The sequence below is a fragment of the Nannobrachium achirus genome, assembly GCF_963921795.1.
Source record: "Nannobrachium achirus genome assembly, chromosome: 17".
Lineage (NCBI taxonomy): Eukaryota > Metazoa > Chordata > Actinopteri > Myctophiformes > Myctophidae > Nannobrachium > Nannobrachium achirus.
Window position 1 is genome coordinate 7,719,707 of NC_137824.1, and position 24,342 is coordinate 7,744,048.

Below are 24,342 nucleotides of genomic sequence, written 5' to 3' on the forward strand. Positions count from 1 at the left end.
AGCCACATAGTGACAGGTTGTGACCTTGTACATCGATTTTAGAAGAGCCATATATGAAGTATCTTATGTTAAGATGCTATAAGTATATGATATTTATATGAAACTGAAATTATTCCAGTATTCTGACAGTTAACTCATTGAGTGCCAATCCCGAACTAGTTCGGCTTTATTATCGTATCGCAGAGTGCCGATCCCGAACTAGTTCGGCTTTAAAAAAAAAAAAAAAAAAGAAAAAAAAAATTGAAAAATCTTTTTTTGAAAATTTTTTTTTGGACACCATCAAATCTGGTGAACATGATTTCAATCGCGATTTTGCATGTTCCACCCCCATACAACCCCATCTAACATACAGGGCAGCCATTTTTGTTTACATAACATGTAAAACATAATGGCTATTATCTCAAGAATGCCTGAACGGATTTCCAATCGGATTTTTTTGTTTGAAAGCTGTGAACAAACTGCACAAATCCACTCCAATGCAATCCAGGATTGCATTGGATTTTTTAGAGCTCATTCTTCTCTGTTTTTTTCCCATGCATGAGGTGTGCAAGGTTTAATCGTGGCTAAATTGCAGAAAATAGATCTTCTAAAATGCTTGGTAGCCAATAGCTAACTTCAAGCTAACTTCATCCTCTTCCTGTACATGCACAAAGGAAAGTGTTCAGGCATGTCATGGCTGCAGGGCTTGTGCATATACCAGCACTGTCTAAGTAGAATTCTCTGGTCATTGGGGCCCTCTAGTGGTGAAAAAGGGGGCACTCAAAGAGTTAATATAAATACCTTGTTGTTGTTGTTGTTGTATGGTAAAAAATAACCAAAGTACAAGCTCACAACGCGTAATGAGCTTGTAGATCTGCTATTTTTAAAACTGTTTGAAAATGAAAATTTGCACCTGTAACGCCCACTAACGGGACATCAGGTTGAAAGTGGTTAAAAACAATCAAATGAAAAAGCAAATCATTCATAATAATAATAACTAGAATTTCGGGCCCTCAAATCTAGAGCTCGGGCCCCCTTTGGGGGCCCTCACACTATACCAGCGATCGAACTGATATGGCCATATTGAGATCTCTATCGGACGTTCATTTTTGCTACAGATATTTACAAAAAATAACTTAAGGGACAACGTGATTTTTTTTTTATTTTTCTTTGTTTTTTTTTATTAATACATTGCCAAAAGATCGGATCGGGAAAATGGGTATTGGCAGATATTCAAATGATCGGAAACGGATTGGGAGCCAAAAAATGTTATTGGGACATCCCTAGTTAGCTGACCAAAATTAAGGAATAAATATAGCTGCAAGCAGCGATAAAGTGGCCAAGGCAGAAAAAGCAGTAAAGCAAAAAAGAAATCAAAGAAAAACTAGAAGCAGTGTTCTTCCGAACAGGTCTCCGGCAGGTCAGGTGTTTTTTTTTGGCCTACTGGTGACTCTATAATAGGCCAAAGTGAAAAGAGTGCCATGCGTTCTTGGGCCTTTCACGGCAATCAGACGCTGCATAATGCGGGATTTGAGGCATTTTGTTCCAAAAATGTGTTTTGCAAAAGTTGACCCGCTGGTGGCGCTATAACAGACCAATGTGAGAGGGGTGGCATCTGTTCCTTGGCTTAGTGGGAATGTGTGTGCAAAATCTCACACACAGCAGGCTGCGTTCATGATTTGAGACATTTTGTTCAAAAAGGAGCAATCCTGCAAACCTTGGAATTCAATGTTTGCCAATTAGATAGAATATGATATCGGACAAATCCGTCATGATTACATCACTGTAGAGATACTGTGTACTGATTTGTGTGATTTTCGGATAAAATCTGAAGGAGTAATATCGAAGAATGTGTTTTACATACTGTAAGTCGGCCTTCTGGTGGCGCTATAAATGGCAGATGTGAAAAATGCAGGGCACAGGTTTTTCCTCTGGGAAGTGTGCATACAAAGTTTTACACTAATCGGTGGTTATAGGTAAAAGCACAAATTGGCCTCTACACATGCAAAAGACTGAAATACTGTGATACTATTCACCTGGACAGTTTATGATGCTGTACATAGTAAGTAAGCCTTGCCGAGCCATGAGGCCCATATGACTCGGCCGAGGCATGAGGCTCATAGGGCAGGAACCTATCTCCTGTTTCTGTAGTGTGAGGCAGCTTGATGTACAAGTACACCCCCCTGGACATGACGCTAGTATGTCACAGGGACTTACCCCCAACCCTTGATGATGAGTGCCAAGCAGGGAGGCACTGGGTCCCATTTTTTAGAGTCTTTGGTATGACCCGACCAGGGTTTGAACCCTGTTGGCCACTGAGCTGGTACATATCATTGCAATCCTTGGCCATCACAACATAGCTGTAGACATCACAGTTTGCATTATAAGCTTGGTTCAGGAGTTATGATGCAAAATACATTATTTAGTAATGACGGACATTAAAATATGATTCAAGGAGGGTCATTTTTGGGAAGGCTCCATATCAGACATTGTTCAAGGACCCAAACTGTACAAGTCTACCAAAGTTCATGGTTTTATGCTTACATCAACCCCAGGCGGGATTCGATCCAACGACTTTCTGCATGAAAGGCATATGCCCTGACCACTACACTAGACAGCCACAGGTTCTGATAATCATGTTTGTTAAAAAAAAGTGCCTTGATTTTATCGATTTTTCTTCATATTTTGGAGGCTTGGCTGAAATCAGTAAATGTAATCTGAGTATTTCTGAAATTTTCGAGTGATCATATTTTCTTTCACTCAGAACAGAAAGATAACGGCCGTTAGAGAAGGGCTCATTTAAAACATTATTAGAACGTTATCTGGAGTTAGATCAGACATGTCAACATTAAAGAGTTTGACATACGTATGCACACACCGTGGGCATCCAGAATGTTAACATCAACTCAATCTGACATGGGGTTTGAACTCACAACCTTCCGTATATCAGGCACAGGCACTACACACTTCACTATGGCAGTCTCACATAATTGACTTGAGCCGTGGAAAGGACACACAGTCACACAGACCGCAAGGTTTTCTCGCTGCACACTAGGCTAACGCGGACCAGTTCGTGTAGGCAGATGGGCGGGCGTGGCGAGTCTCACCGCAAGTCTCACCGCAAGTCTCCGACCAATAGCATGTGTTCTCCTCCTCCCTCCCCCCTCTGCTCCTCTGCTCAGTGCAGAGAACGCTGCACTTTTTTTTGGTGGGATTCTGATTAGGTTAGTGGGATAATCGTAATATTCTCAGCAGCAGTGTTGATGGTCAACAGGGTATTTTATGATATTGTGATGAGAATGACCACAGCAGAAGACACTAATGTCCTCTAGTACCATTCTAAACCACCAGAGGGACATTGAGTCTCCTGGCTGATGGCATCACATACAATGATGATTTATAGATTTCGTTTTTCCACTCAAATTAACACAGCATTTTAATATGTACTTCCATATGAACTGTATGCTGGTTGTGAGTATTAACCATCTCCAGATGTATTAAGGTTGTTCAATTATTCCATAGTTAATGACTGTTTTATTGTATTTAGTGTACTGAGGACATAATAGTATGAGGGTTTCGATTATTATGATCAGTGGCGTAAAATGTACTCAACTTTTTTTCTGCAATGTAGAAATACTTTTTTACACATAAAAGGCTGGCAATCAAAATGTACTTGGGAGTAAAAGTACAAAAGTATTGGCATCAAACAGTACTTAAAACTAAAAGTAAAAGTACAAAATGTTTGAAAATAGCTGATCTACAAGCTAATGTGTCGCGATATGACACTTTGTGAGCTTGTAGATCAGCTATTCTGCAAAGTAACAAGTAACTAAAGTTTTATAATAATTGTGGTGGAGTAAAAGTACAATATTTGCCTCTGAGATGTAGTGGAGTAAAAGTATTGGAAATTGGAAATACTCAAGTAAAGTACAAATACCACAACACTTGAGTAAAATGTACTTAGTTACTTTACAACACTGATTATGACTAACATACAGTAAACCTCATATTGCAGGAGTTTAAAACCCAGACTAAACTGACACAATGTGTCAGACAACAGAGACGAGTTGCTGACAGAACAGTGAGTGTGGTGAACTGTCCAGACTGGTCGACTACACCTCCATCACAGAAGATCAAAGACGTCCTTCTTCACGGTGTGACTCTGTGTTCTCCTGGACCCCATGCTGTCCTGGTGACTGTTGATGTCAGGTCCAGTTTCTCTGAAGCTGACAGGAGATCAGTGGAGGAACAGATGGAGCTGCTGGGGGACAGATTCTGGAGAGTCGCTCTGGTTCTGTTCATGATGGGATACTGGCTGGGAGGGAGACGTGTTGAGGAGTACATGGAGTCTGAAGGAGAACCTCTGAGGTGGCTCCTGGAGAAATGTGGCTACAGGTACCATATTCTACATGGTCTCAAGCGGGACATTTCAGAAGTAAAAAAGCTGCTGGAGAAAACAGAAGACATGGTGAGGAACAGAGGACACGTTGGACCTTCAAGACAGAAGACACTGTTTGAAAGACTGAAAAGAAGGAAAACATTATCAGATAAAGATTGGAACAGACGAGAAGAAGAATGGAAGAAGAGAGAGGAGGAGATGATGGAGAGGGTGTTGAGGGCTGTGGTGACAGAGCCAGAAGGACCAACCCTGCCAGAAGAAAGGAAGAAGAGAGAGCAGGAGATGAGAGAGAGGATGTTGAGGTTTGTGGCGACGGAGCCAGAAGAGCCAAGCCTGTCAGCTGGTAGTAGATGGAACATCATGGATCTAGAAGAACGTGAGTATCAGGATAATGGATCTGCTAAAAGACTTCACTGTTATCGTTCTTATAGTGACTTTTATCAGATAAACTCACAAAGCTACTTGAAAAGCAGTGACCTACACTTTGTTAATTACTCTTTCAGTAATAGTGCACGTAATTTAAAATGATGTAAAATGTATATGTCAACATTATATGTGCCTTAGTTATTATTGATAATAATAATACTTAGTTGTATTTGTATTTTTTTCTTCTAGTATTTTTATCATTGTAAAAGTCTTGCTGTCTGTTGTCTTGTGTTCCAGTGAGTGTTGGAACGCCATCTGAGACGGGAAGTTTATCCAGCTGGTCACCGTTAACTGACAAGGTGTCATCCTCACTTTCATCCTCGTGTCATGGATCAATAGCGCCCTCTTCAGGATATGGCAGCTCGTTAACTGTCTATTCCTCCTCTGGATCAATAGCGCCCTCTTCAGGATATGGCAGCTCGTTAACTGTCTACTCCTCCTCTGGATCAATAGCGCCCTCTTCAGGACATGGCAACATGAGTGATGTTCTGAGCCAGGCCTCTGCTGATGATAGAGTTCAAAGGAAGATGTTTCAGAGACTGACGGGAAAGACAAGAAGAACAGAAGAAGACTGGAACAGACGACAGGAACAATGGAGGAGGAGAGAGCAGGACATGAAAGACAGGATTTTGGAGTTTGTAGAGTTTGTCTTGATGGAGCCTGATGAACCAAGCCTGGCAGCTGTCAGGAGAAGAACCAGCATGGACCTCAGTCCTCCAAGCAGTGAGTATCAATACAACTGATCTGTTGGCAGACTTTAAAGTCATCGTTATTATACCTTATAAGTTATTATATTACTGTATAAGGTTTCAGCACCACAACTTTCAGCATCTCACAGGTTCCCCTATGGGGCCTTATCAAACACAACGGTGAAGAAATTTCTTGGTCAGTTATTTGTTCCCACATTTGTATATTTAATAACTATTACATGGCCACCCTGTTTTTACTAATTTCACAGTACCTCACGGTAATACAGAAATCTCCTGAAAGCTTTAACACAATGTTAATTGTGGGCTCACTGAAAGCGAGCACACGTATGTTATTGTCATTATTTATCTATCAGTCAGTCAGTCAGTCAGTCAGTCAGTCAGTCAGGCACCTTTCTACTCCTACATACTTACACCGAAAATCGATATTCAAACATCAATGTGTTCAACTTACTGTGGCGACGTGTGCTATTGCTTTTTACAGCAATCGGCCAAAGGGTGGTGCTATAGGAAGCCTTTGAAAGTGCAAACTTTGAACAGGTATAGCTCATGCTCTGTTTGACGTACAGCCATGAAACCTGGACACACATGAGTCTCCTCATGCCGAAAAACCTTTACGCTCTGACTTTTGACCTTTGACCTTTAGATCTCCCACCATTTTGAATTATATGAAAAACAGTAAAAATCTATCTCCTCCTTTTTTCACATGAACTTTGGATCAATACGGTCAAACTGTCAAGTGAAACATTATTTTTTAATAATTCAATGAATATTGCAGTTTTATGCAAATTATTCTTCTGCCGCTAAATCAGGGGTCTCAAACTCAATTTACCTTGGGGCCGCTGGAGTCAGAGTCTGGCTGAGGCTGGGTCGCAGCCTCAGCGCACATGCACGTGCAACCCTAACCCTAATAAAACGAATTAGTGCATGTGCACTAATTTGTTTTATTATTATACTGTATCTATCTACTCTATTGTATCTATCTCCCCATCAAATTCATTCATATAAACCTGCGGGCCGCACTAACATTAAACTTTCATATTAAGGTGGGGGCCACAAAATATCGTCTTGCGGGCCGCAAATGGCCCCCAGGCCGCAAGTTTGAGACCCCTGCTCTAAATCATACATGCAAAGTAACACATTCATGGCATTTGGCAAAGATGTAGAGGGTTAGTCCAAATATCACTGAAACCAATCTTATTCCAATTGGCCAAAGGGGGCACTATACGAAGAGTTTGAAAATTCAAACTTTAAACAGGCATAAGTCATGCCTCGTTTCGTTTGAAGACATGCAAGTTGCTTACACGCGTGCCTTGACTCAAGCGGAAGACATCTGTGTCCTTGTTAAGTAAGCTCCGCCTTAGATTTTCCATCATTTTGAGCAGTTTGTAAAACACTTAAACATGTTTTTATCCTGGGATTTTCGCGTCACGTGCACTGAACTTTTTTACATGAACTTTGGACCGATATCTAAAGATCTGTCTGATCAGATTTTTTTTTTCTTCTTTTTTAATAATTCAATGAATATTGCCGTTTTATGCAAATTATCCTTCTGCCTCTAAAACATACACGCAAAGTCACATTTTCATGACGAAATAGTGTAGAGGGTTAGTTCAAATATCACTGAAACCGATCTTACCCCAAATGGCTAAAGGGGCCGGGGGGCGCTATATAATTTTGAGCACTTTGTAAAGCGCTTAAACCCGTTTTTAGCCTGGGATTTTCGAGCAATTTGCATGAAACATTCTACACGCAATCTAAGGACCTTTATCTAACATGCCTATGAAGTGCATAATTTCTTTTAAAATAATAATATGAATAATAAATATAGCTGCAAGCAGCGATTTAAGTGGCCAAAAACACCTCAAATCATGAACACAGCCTGCGATGTGCGTGAAATTTGCAAGCACATTCCCACTAGGTCAAGGAACAGATGCCACCCTTCTCACATTGGCCTGTTATAGCGCCACCAGCGGGTCAACTTTTGCATAACACATTTTTGGAACAAAATGCCTCAAATCATGCATGCAGCGTCCGATTGCGTCAGTAACGTCAAAGAGAGCACTGCCTGCGATCTTGACATTTTGTACTTTTATAGCCATTGTTTTCTGGCTTGAAGCGAGCCCAAGGAACAATGTTTTCTAGTTATAACTGAAACCATCATTACTGGACATTATGGCACATGGAAAAGGAGAAAGGTCCAATTACATTTGGAAATCTTCAAATTTAACAAATATGCTTATAACCTTATTATAACCAACTGTTAACACATAATTGTACTTGTAATCACTTGACTATAATTTATTATGATACTTGGATTCCTAGATCATCAAAATATGAGGTTTGACACCACACATATTTGTCTATGATGAATAATAAAGGAGTAATGTTCTTTTAAAGGAGTGGCGACACCGGCCGAAAATTAACATTATGATACAGTAGGTCACGTGGTGTTTCTTCAAACAGTCTGAAAGGGAGGCGTGGCCGTATCAGTTAGTAGTGAATGTATACTTCGTCCGTCGTGCGGTGCCGCGCAATGTATACTTCGTCCGTCGTGCGGTGCCGCGCACAACGTGATGGCTTTGTTGTTAGCGTGTAGCCAGGCTAACGCTGCACCACACGGCTATTTGCGAGCATAGATGTTTGCGAGAGCTATTACAAACACACACACACACACACACACACACACACACACACACACACACACACACACACACACACGCGCGCTAAAGCACACACACACAGGCTACACACACACACACAGAGTGTATGAGCCACGGAGCACGGACCTCAGTCCGGCCGGTGAGACAGCAGGACATGGCTTGCTCCGGTCGGTCTACTCTGGTGCTCCAGTCAGGTTAGGGAAAGAGACAGCAGGGTATGGCCGACAAAACCGTCTCATAGACGGGGAGAAGCGTGTTGACCCTCGTACACCTTTTTTGACACTTTTTTTTGAAGAAGACATGTACTTTTTTATCGGTCTAACCATTGATTTTATAGCGAATGCTATATAATTTTTACCCCTAGAACTGATAGTTTTAAAGTTGGTTTAGAAAGTCGGAAACACACCTCGGTCAGCTTTTTTTGGGGCAGTTTCAAAAGATAATGATATGGATACTCGACTCCGCGAGTCTCCGCCCCTCCCCCCATATTAGCCCAATCAAATTAATGTATTGCCGTTACTATACAGAAAGTACTACTTTCAGTACAGTAACTACAATAAATTAATTTTATTGGGTAATTTAACATGGGGGTACATGACATCATTAAAAAAATTGGCTAATTTGATAGCCATAATTAGCTGTTTTGGCCGTGTCACGCCCCCTTTAAGGAACTGGCGGCGGCCATCTTGAAAATGTGCATTTCTAGTCAAGTATGACTAACTGGAGGGCAGTCTGCTGCGCAGATGGGCGTGGCGTGAGGTCTTCGAATGGGCGTGGCGTGATGGGCGTAGCGTGAGGTCTTCGAATGGGCGTGAGAAAAGCTACCAAGGCGTTCCACTCGCAGTTTCTACCGTAATTACACTACTTGAAGCGCAGCGAATTTTGGACGGGGGCTCATTTTACCGGACGTTCGACTCCACTCGCAGTTTCTACCGTAATTACACTACTTAATGCGCAGCGAATTTTGGACGGGGGTTGGTCGGGGGGCTCATTTTACCGAACGTTCAGCCGCGGCGGTTCATGTTACTGCGGTCGACTTTGGGGCCGCCTCGATCGGCCTCGGACCGACGAGTGGCACGCTTGCCGTGGACCACCTCCAGGGACCCCTGGCTATATAACATAACAGGGGGACATGCGGATATATAGAGAGAGAACCATGCAGGGGCACAGGCGGCCGCCGATCCACTCCTATCCGAAGTGGGCTGCAGTGGCGGGGTCCTCCGCAGCGGCGCGATCCGGAATGATGGTCCCCGGGCGCCGTGCGTGAGCCACCCCGTTAGAAGGGTCATTTTCCCGGCTACACAGGGTGTAGCGCGGCGCCGCCAGGGCGTCCCCGGAGCTCCGCGATACCTCCAGGGATCCCTGGAGGGCGGAGGTGGTCGGCGATACGAGCCACTCGGCCGTCCCACGCTAAGGCTCCAAAGTCGGATAGGAGTGGAACGGCTGCCGCCCCGTTCCCCTGGTTCTCTCTCTCTCTATATATATATCCCCATATCCCCTGTTATATCGCCTGGGCATGGGTAACTGGAGGCGGTCCGCGGCCGAGACCCCAAACCCAAAGTTGGATGCGAGTGGAGCGGCGAGCCGCTGGTTCTCTCTTTATTATATCCCAGGCCCAGCATTATCGTAGACCTTTTCCCACGCCCGTTCAAAGAACAAGTAACTCCCATTCGAAGAACGTTCCCCACGCCCCGCAAATCTGCGCGGAAGCACAGAAACCGCCGACATCTTTGCCTCAAGTTACCCCTGTCTCTTTCTAGTGGTCAGATTTTGGTAGACTTTTGATATGTTATTAAGTACACCTGATACAACTATAAACCGTTGAGAAACTTTTTGTTGCAATTTGTTGAGGGTCAAACCATATCTGCATAACCAATAGTAACAGAATCCATTGAAAATTCTCTTTTATCAATTATTTGGGGTTTCAACCATATACTGACCCATCTAATATTTGATTCATTGCAAACAGACCACTAGGGTCTTGTTTGCAATAGTTTTTGAAAACCTTATACCCATACCTCCAAAAATCTAAAATTACAAGTGCACAAACTTCACCAATTCCTCCCCAACTACTACTATGTCAATGCATGTGATGTTTTACACTATGTTAATGTTATCCTTGCTTACTGTAAATCGCTCTGGATTAAGAGCATCTGCTAAATACCTAAATTGTAAATTGTGAATAGATGTTTAGTGGTAATATTGAATAAATAATGGTGAGTTCTATATTGATTGTTATAATCTAAAGTGAACAACACACCCCTAAAACCATACACATGGTTTCTCTGAGGGGTCTTGTGACAGAGATAATGCTATTGATATACAATATTCATTAATAGATACACATACCGTATAACAAGAATGAAGAATAACCTGCTATCTGACCACCTGATATCTGACAGATTTGATGACATAACAAATGGTTTGATATCATACATGACTTTTTTCTGACATCTCTTTTCAGTTTGTTACTCTCTGCTAGGGATCCTTCAGCAACTTGGTGCTGAGGACTTCATGAGATTCCAATGGTACCTGGAAAGGTCCATTCCGAGATCCAGGCTGAAATGTGCTACAAGCCGGGCGCAAACAGTAGACCTGATAACACAAGCTTATCCTGGTGGTAGAGCTGTGTTGGTTACACAAAACCTCCTGGAGAAGATGGGGAGGCATGATCTAGCAGGGATACTTTCATATGCCGTGTCAGGTGTCGGTAAGTATAACAGTGCAATGATACACAGTATTGTATTTATTTTCTGTGGTTAACACTTATGATGCCAACCCCGAGTTTCCCGAGTTTGTATTGGTACCCCCCCCTGTGCCAACCCAGAGTTTCCCGAGTTTGGGTAGTTTTTGAAGATTTTTTTTTCTTTTTTCTTTTTTTTTCAATATTCTTTTTTCAACAAAAAAAATTTGGACCCCAAAAAATGTATTAGGCATGACCGCTACAGCGGATTTTTTTGTTTGAAAGCTGTGAACAGCATCTACACACGTGGTGCATGATTAGGCATGGGCGTGCACGATCCGTACACTATGAATTACATGGAAGTCTATGGAGACCATGGCATCTTGGACTTTCAAAGACATTTAATTAATGGCACCAGAAGGAGTCACTTTAATATGTGTGGTGCTTCTATAAAGGAACACGTCCCACCAGCTCAGCATCCTCAAACACTAACAGCCAAAATCAGTAAATCTCTAAATTCTATTGCAAAGGTTTTACTACAAAAAACCTAAAATAGAGTATAGGGTGCGTTCAGAAATGCACAACAGGTGTGCTCTCAGTGTAGTGAGTGCAGTGGGCGGTGACATTGTAGAGTGCACTCAGTGTGGCTTATTTACCAATGACTAATTAAGAGGCAGCTGTGCACTTTTTCACTCTGAACTCTGAAGGAAAACTTAATGAAAAGCAGCAGTTGCTAACATAACTTTGCTATTGAAAGGTATTTAATTCATAACATTGCTGCTATTAGTTTACATGTTGATGTGTGTGTGTAACAATAAACCCCAAAAGGACCTATCAAGCCGCAAATGGTGCATTTTCAAACATTGTGAAAAGGGAAGGAAGTCTGCACACTGTTTAGTAGGGATGTGAATCTCGACCACTGAGGCGATACGATACGCATCACGTTACACTCCCAGCGATACGATATAATTGCGATACATTGAAATCTTGCCGATACGATACATCATGATACACCCCTGACCCTGATACGATGCGATATGATTCACAATATTTTGCGATACACCCCTGGTGCTTACGATGCGATACGATTCACGATTCGGTGCGATTCAACACAATGCAAAGGATTTATATTAAAGCCCATGTAAATTTCCCCCCCAAAAAATTACTAAAAATGCATTACATTTAATTTCCAAACAATTTATTGTTTCACTGTAGTACTAGGCTCTGTCTAACAATCCAACTTATTGAAATCTGGGAGAACACTCCTTGCTGGCTGGTAAAATTGTTTGATTAATACTATATCATTATATCATTATTATATATCATTACATCCTCAACAGGTGGTCAGGGACCCCTAGGGTCCTCAGAGTTATGTGAGGCGGCCAAATATTAATAGTTCGTTTTTACAGTAACCAATTGAACCCTAGCAAGTAGCAACCCTATGGGGGAACATTAGCCAATACATTAACACTTATTGAGGGTTTAAGAGATAATAATTCATGGATTATAATGAATAACATAAATCCATCATATTAATAGAAAAGATAATGTGTGAACAAATAAACACAACATAGTAATGTATTAATGTCACTGATGAAATAGTGCTGTCAAACAAGTCTCTGACAAGTTTTAATCTGCAACAGTTTTATATAATAGCCTACAGTAGTCTAAAATAGCCTACAGTGGGGGTCCCTGCTTGATCTCTCTCTTCTCAGTTAAGGATCCTTGACCTGTATTATTATTATATTGTATGAATATAATCTAGGATTTTGCCATTTCTAGCCAAAATGTTTCAAAACGTAGATATTTGAGTCACAACGCGTCACGTTGTGAGCTTGTAGGTCTGCTATTTAGGTGTGTGCGCGACACCGTCGAGCTGCCAAGTATAAATCAGGCTCCAGCCTCTCTTTGCAGAGGGAACAGCAGCAGCAGAAGAGTGTTCTGCCTGCTACAGTAACAAGTTGTGAAACAGTGTCAAATACTTGTTTTAATCGCTAGCTGCACGCCCAGTATCGTTGTTGTAGTTCATACGTGTGTGTAGTTAAAGCGTGGAAGCTTCTGCTTTGTTTAAATCAATTCCGTCGCAGACTCGACAAGAACAAACGGGTGTGGAATGTGGATCATAATATCACGCAGCGTGCTCCAGTCCAGTGACACAACAACGGATCACATCAGCGAACATTGGACAGGGATGTTATAAAGCTAAACGTGGTACTAATCTTGCATGTTTAACCAGTGGGCTCACGAGTGCTGTCTGTCTGTCTCTGCATTCCGTCGGGTCGGGTGTTCACTGCGCTCCGCTGAGCAGCTCAGTGCTGCTGTAAAAGACGCATGTCTGTAGAGTCGCTACGCTACAAGTGCTTTTTGGGGGGAGGGCTGATGGGGCATTCAATGCGCCTCGGAAACACAGTATAGAATGAAATACTATTATGCAAAAACCGATCCAACCGTGGAATGTACCGATCCAGACTCTCACGATACGATACATCACGATTCCAGCCGTCAATTGTACCGATCCACCCTGAATGAACCGATTCACTCGTATCGCGCACGTTTGTATCGCGATTACGATCCGTACCGGTATATCTTCGCATCCCTACTGTTTAGATGCTCCAGCGACGACTTTTATTTCAGGAAAACGTTTCAACCCCAGCGGGTCTTCTTCAGGTAGGGTTACAATGCACATAGTAGGCGTGTTAAAGGGATATTTCACTTTCAAAAAAACTTTTGGTAATTTTATCATCTAATCAGGCGTTTATGAACACCCTGAACACTTTTTAATTAGCTTGATTGAATATTTAGATATTTTATGTAAATCAGGCCCTCCAGGCCCAGGGCCTCTCTCCTCACACACACCCATTGTAACTTCAAACTTCATTTTAACCACGATAGATTCATTAAAAACACATTATTTTTTTCTGGTGACTCATACTACCCTCCTAATATGTGAGCAGGCCGTGTTTTTTCGATAACATTTTTCATTTATTTTTAATAATTATTTTTTTGTATTTCATTTTTTCCATTTTTCCATTTTAATTATTAAAAATAAATGAAAAAAAGTTATCGAAAAAACATGGCCTGCTCACGTATTAGGAAGGTAAAATGAGTCTCCAGAAAAAAACAATGGGTGTTTTTAATGAATCTATCATGGTTAAAATGGAGTTTGAAGTTACAATGGGTGTGTATGTGGAGAGAAGCCCTACCACTGCTCCCTGTTGAAAGTGGAATATCCCTTTAAATACAAGTGTGGATAAGTCTCAGATTGGTGACAGCTGTGTGTCAAGAGGATCAATAGTACACCCACCCCATCTACAGGGGAAAAACTGTAATGTCAGACAGTATGAGTATAGTAGTTTTAGATAAACATAATTTGACATGTAAACATGTAAACAAATTTTAAGAGGCAACAGGGCCAAAGGCATTTTTATATTAAACGGGGTGTTGGGATCCAATCCAATCACACAGGAGTAGAACAATATAAAAAAGTTCTAAACTCCTAAAAAGGCCTAGGCAAAGGGACCAAAATAAATGCAAATAAAAGCAGTGAGTACAGAAATGCAGTACAAAACAAAATAAAGGTACGGCATGACAAAAGAGAAGCAAATATACATTATAAAGGGCAAATGATTAAAAACAACTTAGAGCAATTATAGAACTTATAAAATTACAAGAAGGGTTTTACAGCAATTATAGAACTTATAAAAAGGGTTTTACATCGAATTCCTCGTTGAGCCCATGAGGGGCCAGATGTTCGAATCATTAATAATGGTGGTTCTCTACAGACGGATTTATTCCGGAAGCCAACTGACAGGAACACTTTACTTCATGGCGACAGTTTCCATCCTGATCACTTGATCAGAAGTCTTCCCATTAGTCAGTTCCACAGGGCTCGAAGGATCTGCAGTACTGATGAAAGTTATCAGATACAAGCAGCTGATCTAACTAACCGTTTTCTGTCACGAGGGTATAAACCTGAATGGGTTAACACTGCAGCTAAACGTTTTGAATCGACCACACAAGAAGAGTGTCTTAATCCAGTTAAACGTCCTCAACAAAAAAACAATCATCCTTTGTGTATTACTAAATATTCTCCTATTGGCTCTGAACTTAGAAAGATTCTCCATAAACATTGGCACATCATTGATACAGATCCCAAATTGAAAGTGGTATTTAAAGAGCCCCCGAAACTAGTTTTTAGACGTTCCCCCAATTTAAGGGACCAGCTCATACGCTCTTACACACCTTCTACGACCACCACCACTACTTTTTTATCTGATATCTCTCCTGGCAACTACAAGTGCTCCAACTGTGCCCAATGTAGCTTCACCTCCAAATGTAAAACCTTTACCCATCCTCATAGTGGAAAGGAACTACCCATAAAAGGGGTCATTACAAGTTCCACCACTTTTGTTGTATACCTTATAAAATGTCCTTGTGGATTGGCATATATAGGAAAGACCAGCAGAGCTTTACGTACACGCATCAGCGAACATAGAATATCAGATGTGGGGATGAACGAAAGCCTGTAGCAGCCCATTTAAAAAAAAATGGGACACAGCATCAGTTCTCTGCGCTACTGGAGCGTTGAAAAAGTAGACAGACCCCCTCGGGGTGGAGATCAGAACCGTCTATTGCTACAACGCGAATCCTATTACATATATACACTCAATACCATGGCCCCTCATGGGCTCAACGAGGAATTCGATGTAAAACCCTTTTTATAAGTTCTATAATTGCTGTAAAACCCTTCTTGTAATTTTATAAGTTCTATAATTGCTCTAAGTTGTTTTTAATCATTTGCCCTTTATAATGTATATTTGCTTCTCTTTTGTCATGCCGTACCTTTATTTTGTTTTGTACTGCATTTCTGTACTCACTGCTTTTATTTACATTTATTTTGGTCCCTTTGCCTAGGCCTTTTTAGGAGTTTAGAACTTTTTTATATTGTTCTACTCCTGTGTGATTGGATTGGATCCCAACACCCTGTTTAATATAAAAATGTCTTTGGCCCTGTTGCCTCTTAAAATCTGTTTACATGTTTACATGTCTAATCTGCTTACATGTTTACATGTCAAATTATGTTTATCTAAAACTACTATACTCATACTGTCTGACATTACAGTTTTTCCCCTGTAGATGGAGTGGGTATGCTATTGATCCTCTTGACACACAGCTGTCGCCAATCTGATACTCATTCACACTTGTATTTAACACGCCTACTATGTGCATTGTAACCATACCTGAAGAAGACCCGCTGGGGTTGAAACGTTGTTTTCCTGAAATAAAAGTTGTTGCTGGAGCGTCTAAACAGTGTGCGGACTTCCTTCTCTTTTCATGGTGCGTATTTTTGGTCCAGCACCTGTAAATATTTTGGAGATGTGCGTGCTTCCTCCTCTGCTCTGCATTTTCAAACATTTCCACCATTGTTCAAAGCTGAGAAGCACTTGAGACATGGCCATGAAAACCAACCAATCAAAACACTGCACTGACGCGCCACACCGCCAAAACCCATCTTCTGAGTAGTGTTGTTCAGTGTGTGCACTCAGCACACCCGGTGTGCAGCGCACTGAATTTCCAAACAACACTGCACTGAGTGCACTGCATAAACAAACGACAACATGGCACACCAGTGCGTTTAGTGCGCATTTCCGAACGCACCCATGAGATTACTACGATGTCCACCTAATAAACATGATATGACATAATCTGTTATTGTGCCTAAACACGTCCACTAACTTAATACAGAAATACAATGTACAGAAAACGGTACTCGTGATCCTTAACATTAACTTATTCAATCAAAATTTCAATAGTCTATACCAGGGGTCCTCAAATACAAATCTTGAAGGTTCACAAATATTTTTTGAAACGGGGCAACACTATAGTACTTGTCAGACTTTCTTTCTTTCTAGACAAAATGTATTTTGGCACGCTACTCCTCCCACATTTTTTGCGGCACGCGCTTGGGCCAAATGTCAAATCAGTCGGCTTCATCGGGAATCGCGTGCTTGCATTTTGAAAAGTTGTATAGTTTGATTGATGTTAATTTATTAGTGAATTAATTTTCCCCATTGACTGGGAATCAAAAAGTCTTCCGTTCAAGTATTTATTTCTCAGAAACCATATAAGGCCTACAGTTACAACACTTTCATAATAATTATGAAAATGTATAAAAAAATAATTACATCAGTCGGCCTTATGGTGGCGCTATAACAGCCCACTTTACGTTTTGCCCTATAGCTCTTGAATGTAGGTCGGAAAACTAAAACATTTCTTGGATTCCTTGGGTCATGACGGATCTCCCAGAAAAGATTTTCTGCCATTTTGAATTTCCGGTTGCTCCTTTTCCTACATATTTTCTCCAGAAATCGTTACACATGATCTCTGGACTCATGCAATAAACATATTCAAGCTAAATTTTGGCGGAGATACAGTGGGGAAACTATACAGGTTTGTAACCATGGCTTATTACTACTTTAACTTAAAGGAGTAGTTCACCCCCACAAATGACTTATTTTCTATTGATTACTCACGCCATGGAGACTTTAGTTCAATAATATTTTTGTGTATTTGTCGCATTCCTAAAATCTTACTATAGTAAATGTCCCCCTATTGATTCTGGATGGGGACCCCAATGCATTCGGGTACCCATCCGGAATCAATGGTGGTACATTTATTGTAATCTAATTATTGCCTTAGGAATGCAACAAATAAAAAAAGATATATTATTTAACTCAAGTCAACACATTCAGAGCCACTGTGATTGGTTGAGAAGGACGGCACACCTCCGACAAATCTCCGTTCACACAGTTATATCATGCGCTGCGCTCTGAATTTATGGACTGACTGTGTGTGTGTGTGTGTGTGTGTGTGTGTGTGTGTGTGTGTGTGTGTGTGTGTGTGTGTGTGTGTGTGTGTGTGTGTGTGTGTGTGTGTGTGTGTGTGTGTGTGTGGCTCACAAGACACACCTCCACCGATCTGCAAGCTCACAAAGTTTTACGGATGCAACGCACTGTGGGCTTGTAGATCAATGGTTGGTGTTCCTTCCCTGCATTGTACACTGAACGACTTATGCATTACACCTCATCCTTTACACCTCTCCTCATAGATGCCATGTCATTAGTCTGACCCTTCATTGTTCTGCAGTACCGGTTAAACAACAACATAACTAACCTTAACCCTAACCTCACACATATATAACATTATAACTAAGACTAATATTAACTCTAACCTCACACATATATAACATTATAACTAAGACTAATCTTAACCCTAACCTCACACATATATAACATTATAACTAAGACTAATCTTAACCCTAACCTCACACACACCTAACATTATAACTAAGACTAATCTTAACCCTAACCTCACACACACCTAACATTATAACTAAGACTAATATTAACTCTAACCTCACACATATATAACATTATAACTAAGACTAATCTTAACCCTAACCTCACACACACCTAACATTATAACTAAGACTAATCTTAACTCTAACCTCACACACACCTAACATTATAACTAAGACTAATCTTAACTCTAACCTCACACACACCTAACATTATAACTAAGACTAATCTTAACTCTAACCTCACACATATATAACATTATAACTAAGACTAATCTTAACCATAACCTCACACATATATAACATTATATCTAAGACTAATATTAACTCTAACCTCACACATATATAACATTATAACTAAGACTAATCTTAACCCTAACCTCACACATATATAACATTATAACTAAGACTAATATTAACTCTAACCTCACACATATATAACATTATATCTAAGACTAATATTAACTCTAACCTCACACAAACACATGTTTTATTTATTGGGTCGTCTGAATAATCTGCAGACCCCATCACAAACTAGTGTAGGCACTAGTGTAGGCAAATAAAATCAACCAATGAACTCGTTTCTTTCAGAGGATTGCCCCAATGGTCAATTTCAACACACTGAAGACCATAGCTGGTGCAATAGTCCAGCCCCTCTTTGATTACGGAGTATTGAGCGCAGGAAGTCATGACGTAGCTAGTTCAGGAGGGGCGAGCTAAGGGTTGACAGCGCGCCGGGGGGGCGGGGGCCAGCGGCCTCAGCCCCCCCCTTTACCCAGAGTACATTAGACCTAGCTGCACAGCTATAGTCAGTTGCTAAGCTCAACGCTGCCCCACCGCCATCCCCAGCGTCCACCTCAATGGATTATGCTTATCCCCGCTGGGGGTATCGGATCATGTGTCCACGGAGAGCTTAATTCACGATATAACGTTATATATATCGTGACCCGCGGTACACTGATCCGATGGTAGAATCCATATGCCACTCCTAGGTTCCGCTTGAAGTTTAGATAGTGCTGCATTTATCCATGCTTGCTGCTTATTTCATTATGCTATCTGCTGCTCATGTCATTAGTTGCTGCTGTATTTGCTGCTTATCTCTATGTGCTATATTGCTGCTTGTATGCTTCATTCTTGTCAATAAAGCCCATTCAACCTAATGGTCGTCCCTCCTGAACCACGTATGGTATCGTGACGCCCCACAAGCCCTAAAAACTAAACTCCAAACAGCCCAAAAAAACTAATTAGGGTCCTGCTTAACCTTCCCTATCAGACTCACCTCACCGCTACTCACCAGTTAAGAGTGTGGTGGCTCAGAGTAGATGACAGAGTACAGCAACTTGCAATGGGCCTGGTGTACAAGATACACTACACCACTATGATACCCAAGTACCTGTCAAAATACTTTATAAACGTTAAGGATGTCCATAATTACAACACCAGAGGCAGCGCCACAGATCACTTTCAACCCAGAGTCAAAACCAACAAAGGGTCAAACTCGTTCTGCTATACCACCAAAATGTGGAAAGCCTTACCGAAGGCCATAAAGGAGTGTGGATCACTAGCATCCTTTAAAATTGCCCTGAAAAACCACTTACAGGCAGCAGCCGTTCGCAACTGGTAAAAAAAAAAAAAAACTAACCTAGCCCAACCCTACCCTCCCCTGCCCCTTCAGTGATGTCATTACGTGCGCATCCCGCATCAAAAACTCGCCCAGGGACTCATTCATGTCATGTATCGTTACACCCCTAGTAGGCAGTATAGGCAGTGCCATTCTTTTACTTCAAGCTTCCCCCAAGTTATAAATAAAATGTGTCATACAAATAGGCAAATATGAACATTCCTTAAAGACAACAGACGTTGTAAAATCAAATTTTTCCCATAATTTCACCATATCTAACAATAGAGACATGAGACAAATTCACCATGAACTATAATTCACCTCAACAGTTAGTGATCGGTATCATTCTAATCCTTGACCATCAACACATACCTACAGTGTGTAGACATCACCTATTCTGTCATCATGTTTGGTTCGGAATAGATGATGGTTGAAAGTAAAATGGCCACCATGGCTGCAGTGAGCATTTTTTGCATTTCTGAAAATGACATTTAATTATAAGTCACACTACAGGCAACATAATGCAAATTAAATATGTTTACTACAGTAAACTGATGACATTGTCTAATAGGCTGCTCACACTGTGTTTACCTGCATTCTGTATAGTTTCACACTATTCCAGGGATTACCAGGGTTGTTTTGATCGAATGATTGAATATTTTATTAGACAGAAAAGTAGTACAGTACAAGTACAGTTAAACACCCTGCCTAAAAGGAACATCCTTTTACGGTCTTGTTTACAACGGTAGTCCTTGGTATTCAATTCAAAAACCGACTTTCTGGCCCTGGACTTTCTGGCCTTGACATCCATACAGAAAAGTCCTATCTGATTGCATTAAACGACGTTAAAGGTGATACACCATGCATTTAAAAAGTATTTATGTCATATTGTTTATGTCCCAAAAACGTTTTTCAAAAGGTTTGAGGCTAAATTACCACTCCTGAATAGAGAGCCTCTCTCATTTTTGAATGGCTCTCAGGGCATTTCAGCTGCAGTACCAACGGTCAGAAATGGGACTTTGTGAGGATAGAAGGTGCTAGTGGGACCCCCAAAAAAGGTTTTAAAATAGGAAAAGTGAAATTTCATGGTGTATCACCTTTAAACACACTTTATGCATGCGCATATCCTCTATTTAGTGGAAGAAATATGTAACAAAAATGGGCTAATGTGTTCACTTCCGGCAGAAAGCGTGAAAATTTGCACCTAGGGGTATTTTTGTGCGCCGAATTCAAAAATTGACGGTCCCAAGCACTTTTCCCATGGGATCTGGTGGCTCTAATTCACTTACCATACTAGGGAAAAAAGACCCCCCAAAAATCTTCTTTAAACAGCATGTGAGGTGAAAAGTGATGACTCATCACTAAACCATAGTTTTGTGGGGTCCATTTCTTGCAATGGATTCAGAATCATGAAAACCCCCTAGATAGACCCCTCACATGCTACTTAAAGAAGATTTTTGGGGGGTCTTTTTTTTCCTAACGCTAACCCTATGGTAAGTGAATTAGAGAAAAGTGAATTTGAGAAAAGTGCTTGGGACCATCATTTTTTTAATTCAGCGCACAAAAATACCCCTAGGTGCAAACTTTCACGCTTTCTGCCGGAAGTGAACACCTTTTTCACATTTCTCCCACTAATTGAAAAACGAATGTATACATTGTATACATACAGTACAAAGGGGAAATAATTAGGCAGAGAAAGGTGCTTAAAGGTGCAGGCAGGAACCAACAACAATATGGCTCATATATACGTGTGTGTGTGTGTGTGTGTGTGTGTGTGTGTGTGTGTGTGTGTGTGTGTGTGTGTGTGTGTGTGTGTGTGTGTGTGTGTGTGTGTGTGTGTGTGTGTGTGTGTGTGTGTGTGTGTGTGTGTGTGTGGCATGATATTTTAATCAAGTCAAAAGGCTGCTTCTTTGTGCGGCATGGGTCTAATGTCTACTTAGTTTGACTGCATAATCCTTAAGACAATGAAAATGAGAACACTTCTCTCTTCCACAGGACCACCTGAACCAACGACCACAAAGAGCCTTTCTGTTCCAGCTACAGAAACACTGTCTTCACAGGGCACTCTTCACGCTGGCTCTGGCAGGTCATCAGCAGGTACATTCACAGTTGTATTTGATATCCCTGCTCTTCTGTTGAGATATTTAGATCCTGTGTCACACTCGAGTCAAATCAAACTGCTTCATCTTAAATTGTGTGCTTGAATTTTGCAAAGAGATACATTGTATAGTTTCACAAGGAATCCCCTGGGAAATGAACTCCATCTTACCATTGCTAACCGCTCCTACATCTGGCCAGATCTGACTAGTCATGGCTTGACTTGATCTGGCCCCAATCGAGACGTCACTGATTGGTCCAGGTTCTGACCGTGCTTGCTGGACTGTATGTAGCCTATGGGAGTTAGGCTTTATAAAACATTGTGTACATGTTATCTGCGTATTGTAAATCGCTTTGGATTAAAATGCTACATGCCTAAACTGTACATTCATTGGAACCATCTCCACTAAGGGTGCCGGAAAAAATCGATATGAATCGATTATCGGTTTCAACACTAGCGATACGGCTGCATCGGTGCGCGTTTACCCGGATCGGTCCAAATCGCGGCCGTATCGGTCGATGTATCGGTCCTAAAGTTATTAATTGGATTATCTGGATCTTAGCATTAAATAATTAACCTGCTGTGAAATTCTGAACTTACTTACTCAGCGTTTACAGTTACAAATCATTACTTCAAAAGTGAGCGCTTCTAAACACAGTCAGTGCTGCAGTGCAACGGAAAGAAAAAAAAAGAAAAAGCTGCCTGCTGCTGTCCTCCGATAGAGCTGGGTTTCTGCGTACTGCAGTCACTGTGCTGCGGGAAGCTGCAGATCTACAAGCCCACAGCGTGTTGCATGTGGATGGGTTGTAAACTTATAGATCTGCTACTTCCGACACAGCACACTGGTGCGTGTATGACGCACGCAATTGTGCAACACACAGCGACTTGTAAACAAACCAACAACGTGGTAGTTCCATCTATGGTTCCATCACTATGGATTATTCCAGTGGAGTTTGGATTTTATAAGAATGCGACAGTAATGGATTGGATAACACTTTTCCCAGTAGAAGTCCCCGCAGTTGTCGACAGCACAGGTAATAATCACAGCATCAGCTTTTATTGCAAAGGGCTACTATAGAGTATTGGTTTTCAAAGTGGGGTCCGGGGACCCCCAAGGGTCCTTGAGGGAGTTCTAGGGGGTCCTCGGCGAAATGATAGGAACCAAATGGACCCTTAGGTATGTGTAACTCAGGGGAGTGTACAAATGGAACCAAATGGACCCTTAAGCCCGTATCAGAGTCGGGTCCGCGGTGTAAGGCTATCCACCGCGGTGTAGTGCGGTGTAGTCTTTTTGAGCGTTAACGTTGTAGTTTTATGACTCAAAAAGACTACACCGCACTACACCGCGGTGGATAGCCTTACACCGCGGACCCGACTCTGATACGGGCTTAATGGACCCTTGGGTATGTGTAACTCAGGGGAGTGTACAAATGGAACCAAATGGACCCTAATGGGTCCATTTGGTTCCATTTAAACTTAAGACAAGAGCCTGATCCATGTCAAACTGGGGGTCCTTGACATTGACATTTTTATTTTTTTAGAACTACTGCAGTAGAGCCATAAGATAACAATGTTGCACTTACTTTATACTGCTGTTGGTACTGTTGTAAAGTGGATCTCTTTGAAATGATCTTATTGACTGAATAACAGCAGGCTCTTTTACTAGTTTTATTTGGTGATCTGATCTGTGGCATTGCTGAGGATTGATCTGATTAGTGGCATTGGTGAGGATGTATTTTAGTTTTTCAGTGTTATTCTCCACCTGAGCAACTGTAACTGCTGAAGTGAAGCTCTTAGAAATGGGTGTGTGAGACAGATTTTCAAACCATGTCAGTATAGGCTTTGTAGTTTGCATTAATTATTTTTTGTATCTACATGCCTGTGTCTATTTAGAATGAACACATCAATGACATGATACTAAAATGATTTGTCATCCATCTTTCTTTACAATTTTCTGTTATTCCTTGGTCTTTTATGAGATATCCATTATTTGAAGGTCAGCAATGCTACTTTATAGATTATAGCTTCTTAATTGAATGGAAAATGAATGTTTCATTAAACGTATGTATCAGATCACACCGTATCGCATCGAATCGTATCGAATCCAATCGAATCGCATAAAATTCCACAAAATCGAAATCGTATCGAAATTGCACCGAATCGAATCGTATCGAATTGTTCTGTATGTAAGATGTATCGTCTCTGAATCGAATCGTAGCCCATGTATCGGATACGTATCGAATCGCCTGGGGATGGATACACACCCCTAATCTCCACCATTCTATTTACCCGAGAATATACTTATTTTCACCTCTGAGTACTTTATGTCCATATCTAATAAGTGTTGCATACATTAGGCAGGCTAACCAAAAACATGTTGTCCCATCAACTAGCTCTGATGCCCAAACT

The 24,342-nt window shown here is 41.2% G+C and overlaps 1 protein-coding gene across 2 annotated transcripts in view; it reads left to right on the forward strand.

Moving 5' to 3' along the window:
• LOC308302203 (uncharacterized protein) overlaps positions 1-24,342 on the forward strand; it is a 39,439-nt gene that overhangs the window by 10,444 nt on the left and 4,653 nt on the right. For both annotated transcript variants that reach the window (XM_080746460.1, XM_080746461.1), the window contains exons 4-7: positions 3,995-4,754; positions 5,042-5,527; positions 10,639-10,884; positions 21,831-21,932. In XM_080746460.1, coding sequence (XP_080602586.1) covers positions 3,995-4,754; positions 5,042-5,527; positions 10,639-10,884; positions 21,831-21,932 — 1,594 coding nt within the window. The remainder of the gene's footprint in view (positions 1-3,994; positions 4,755-5,041; positions 5,528-10,638; positions 10,885-21,830; positions 21,933-24,342) is intronic.